Here is a 4,510-nt window from a genome sequence, read left to right as displayed (position 1 = left end):
CTACTTCCGGATTGTGGAAGGAACCAGTATAATTGCTTTGTGTCGTTCTTCTTCTCTCTCTCTCTGTTTTATTCCGCTGCATTTAAATTCTGATTATCACTTCAGAAGCTGTCTCGCTTAGCTTCTGATCAGTGTGTTCAGTCTTTAGGAGAAAAGAAGAATTTTTCTAAAACACAATTCAACCCCCACTTCTTGTGTTTTTCTCACCTTCAGACTTAAGTTGAAGGAGAATAAAGACGATTTAAAAAAGGGGTTATAGAGTGATGGGTTGTGGTAATCAAAGGTAACCAAGTAATTTTTCTAAGGTAATTAAAGATTCTGAGATGATTGTTAGATAAGAATGTATAAGGTGTAAAAATGAATAAAGAATAAAGTGTGGACGATGAGAGGGTCGTTAAGACGAAATGTAAAGGAAGATAGAGGGTTGTGTAAATGATGAGAATGATGATGTCTAATTATATTGATGATGATAAAGATTATATCCATTTTATATTAATGATGATAATGATGACGATGATGATGATGATGATGAGAATGATGATGCCCTTTGATGACGATGAGAATGATGATATGTTTGTCTTGATGTTGTGCTTAATAGGGAGAGTCTTGCATTAATATGTGAATTGTTGATAATGTGAAAATGTGTATTATTTGATGAGTCTGTCTTCATGCACGCATATAGAGTTGAGTCTAGGAGAAAGAAGATGAAAAGAAGACAAGTGTAAGTCCAGTAACACATCTCTGACAACAATTTATGATGACGATATGTGTGGTACCACATTCATATAGGTCATCGGATGCAGTCTATATGCATATAAAATATGATGTTTTGTACTAGGTGTTTATTTGTGAAATGGTGTGAGACGATGAAATGTATGATCTGTTGAGAAGAAAAAATTTGTTGATATTCTTACGACGACGGAATATTATTGTCATTGTTTTTAATATGGTGCGTGATTTTCCTAATAACATGTTATGGCTGCCCCTTTTTTGTTGTTGTGTCGTTATGGTGACTGTACTCATGGGGTACAGACACTTGGGTTGAGGAAGATTAGTTGCGGGATGATTTAGAAGGTGGTGATGGAAGTGTCTTCCATCTTCTTTCCTTTTTTAGTAGTTGAATAAGCATGTAGTCGGTACGAGCTCTAATTTTGTAACACCAGGGTTGGGGCTAGTGTTGAAATTATTTTTATTTGTGTTTGAATGATGGAAACCATTGCTATTTCTTTTTTTTTTTGGTCAGGCAGCTTAGTGGTTAGAATTCACCTTATAAGGTGAATAAGTGGGGTGTCCGGGGTTCGAACCCCGGCCCCTGCATATAATAATGAATTGTCCTACCAACTGAGCTATGCTCATGGGACAAACCATTGCTATTTCTATTTATGATATTGATAACATGAATGATTTTTATTATTGAGACGGGTGAATTGTTTTCCGCTATTGAAGAATGATTTTAAAAAATTACATTATTAAGTGATATAATGTTGAGTTTGTAACATCCTAATTAATTAAATATATTCTCGTTATTCAATAATTTATCGTCGGGAAATAGGGTGTTACATAGTTGGTATCAGAGCAGGTTGGTCCATCTGACCTAGGTTATATAATTTTGTTAGAATCCTGCTCTCCCCTTGCACTTTTCGCTCGCACCCAGCCAAACTGACCGAAATACCCTTGCGTTAGTTAACTAACGCAAGTGTAAAACTATGCGTTAGTTAACTAACGCTGCGTTAGTTAAGATGCGCAAGTGCAAAACACTGTGTGAGTTAACTGACGCATAGTGTTAACACATGCGTGAGTTAACTCACACTATACTGATATATCAGAACAGCATTTAATGCTGTACTAATATGCATTCAATGCATAGTGTGTCACTTATGATTCGTAATCTTTACACGCTCATAATTGAACAAAATTACGCCAGTTTAACAAGATTATCGGATAATACGACATAATCGATCAAAATTACACAAAAACGTCGTTTTTCTCACGATCAAATAATCACACATAACGATCCAAACGGTCCAAATTTCACAAATTCGCCGGTAATGACCCGTAATCACTTAAACACACTTAATGACACGTAAATGATCCAAATTACACAAATTTGTCCATAAATTTCCAAAATTACATAATCTCAAATAAACGGTCAAAATGACCCAAATTCATCGTTAAATTACGTAATGCAAGCAATGATTGGTGTGACATAACCGGCCACCAAAAAAATATTTCATTTCATATATTTATATAATATATAATATTAGTTACATATTGGCCACAAATATCCAAATTACATAACCGGCCACCAAAAAATATGTCGGGGTGTAATACCACCAAAAAATAGGATGAACATCGACCGACCAAAAAGTGTCATAACCTATAACCTATCTAAGAAGTCTAGTGACATTGCTAAATTGTCTTTTTCTTCCATGTAGTCCATGACTTCAAATTCTTGTTCCTTTTTTTTCGGAGTGGGAGTATCACAAACAATTGGATTGTGCTCATTTGTTGGTTTCTTTGGCGGCTTCGGCTCCTTAGACATGAGCTCATTGAAGGCGAGTTGTCTATCCAAAAACGCAAAATGTCAATTCTCCGCCTCACCAATCTTGTTGTTCATCCACTCCTTACAACTTGGTGGTAACGGACAACCTTCCTTCAAAATAACATGAAGATAATGGTCGGGAATACAACAAAGACACGTGATATTGGAATGTGGATTAAGTGGTGGAGCACTTCGGATTGGGATATATGTCTCACATACACCACCCATTTCGGGCAAAGTCAATAAAACATCGGCTCTATTGTAGCAAGAAGAAATAATGTGACCCATATCTGGAGTGGTCAACCACTTATCTACCGGCGCAATACCACTTGTATATTTTGGAGGGTATAAACCATTCAAGATTTTGTTATAACGCTCCTCCGTGTCATATATCGGCATGTAGTCACTCTTATGATTTCTCAACTCTTGAATAAGTGCTTGACGAACCAATACATGATCTTCCTCATCCATCCCCAAGTGCCTAGCTACCACCCGGAATCCACAATGACCATCCCCTTTAACATTCACAATTTCTTCAACAAAAGGCCTTATAATATTTGGAATGTATGAAATGTATGGGATATTCCAAAACGGTTTTGAAGTAGATGATGAAGCTTGTGAGCGGGAGTAAGTGCCAAGGCGTGCATCTTTCCTCTTTGGAAGTGACCTCTTTGGTTGTGAAGGTTGACTATCCGGATTTTGAGAATCAACGGTCTCCCACCTAAAGGGGATTCGACCCGTTTATAACACTTTGAGTGTAGTCCTCTTCCTTCCTTGGTTACCGCATTTTTTGAAGGTGGACACAAATTTGTGGTTTCCAGAAATGCTATTTGACGCATCATTTCTTTGATGTAGAGTTTCATATTGTAAGGGCTTGTCTTGAGACGTTCTTGAATGCCATTCCACTCTTCCATCACGGAAAAATCATCATCAATATCTTCTCCTTGTACACTTAACCTTTTCCAATGAGGGTATATGTCATCCAAGACAATAGGCAATTTTTGCTTGCTCTTCATGGCAATAATACACGCACAAGGTAACCCGTACGATGTCTTTTGCACACAACCACAATCTTCATTATCAAAGGAGAATGTCTTTGAGCGTTTCAATTCATCATAGATAAATTTCAATGCCCGTCTAGATACATAACCCTCCAACTCTCTCATCATCTTGATGTTTTTGTATTTGTGTTCCAAGAACGTTTTGTTCCTCCCAAAACTTCCTTGTATCTCACCAAATTGCACGGCCAACATCTTGTGTATTTCATCCCAACATGATGCCAAATCACCCAAGCTACTCCTCAAATATTTTTTCAAAACTCCATGAGCGGATTCAACAATGTTGGTGGTTCTACACCCTAGATGCTAGACTTTATCCGTCCATGCCCTCACAATTTTTTCCTTAAGGTTCATAACCGTGGTTTTGACATATGCTATGAATTCCGGAAATGGCATGCATACCTCTTTGAATTTCAATAAATTACTTGCATATGATTCCTCCGTAGTAGATTCGACCAACTCTCTCCAAGCGATCACGACTTTCTCGTTCAATTCTTTCTTGTCAACTTTTGCACCCTTAGGAGGCTTTGGGTTAACTTTACAATCTGTGATGCACTTAGCCCTTACATTCTTCCCAATATGAAAAAAACAAAGCATTGTGTATGTTTCAGGGAAAACTGTGCCAACGGCCTTCATCAAAGCACCATCTCTGTCGGTGACAATCACCTTAGGCATGTTGTCTTTTGAGGACAAAAGACCTTTCACCATCGTAAGTGCCCAAGTAAAGTTCTCCTCTAGTTCAAAGTGAAGAAAGGCAAAACCAACGGAATATGTCATTCTAGTAGAGGTGCAACCAACTATCTCAAACAACGACATTTGGTTGTTGTTGGTCTTGTAAGTGGAGTCCATGACCAAAACGGTCGTAAAAGTGTTGAGCAATTTAAATGCCTCCGGATGAGCAAAAAATATG

At 37.6% G+C, this 4,510-nt stretch overlaps 1 protein-coding gene across 1 annotated transcript; it reads right to left on the bottom strand.

Annotated features, from left to right (window-relative positions):
• Positions 1–2,584: 2,584 nt before the first annotated feature.
• On the bottom strand, positions 2,585–3,795 carry LOC146929982 (uncharacterized). The gene is made up of 2 exons (XM_085707450.1): positions 3,347–3,795; positions 2,585–3,263 (listed from the first exon to the last, which is right to left on the bottom strand). The coding sequence occupies exons 1-2, from the start codon at positions 3,793–3,795 to the stop codon at positions 2,585–2,587; spliced, it is 1,128 nt and encodes a 375-aa protein (XP_085563576.1).
• Positions 3,796–4,510: the final 715 nt, after the last annotated feature.

The sequence above is a fragment of the Medicago sativa genome, chromosome 4, assembly GCF_051527215.1.
Source record: "Medicago sativa cultivar Bolivia chromosome 4, Bolivia_mono, whole genome shotgun sequence".
Classification (NCBI taxonomy): domain Eukaryota; kingdom Viridiplantae; phylum Streptophyta; class Magnoliopsida; order Fabales; family Fabaceae; genus Medicago; species Medicago sativa.
This window is presented reverse-complemented; position numbering and strand designations above follow the sequence as displayed.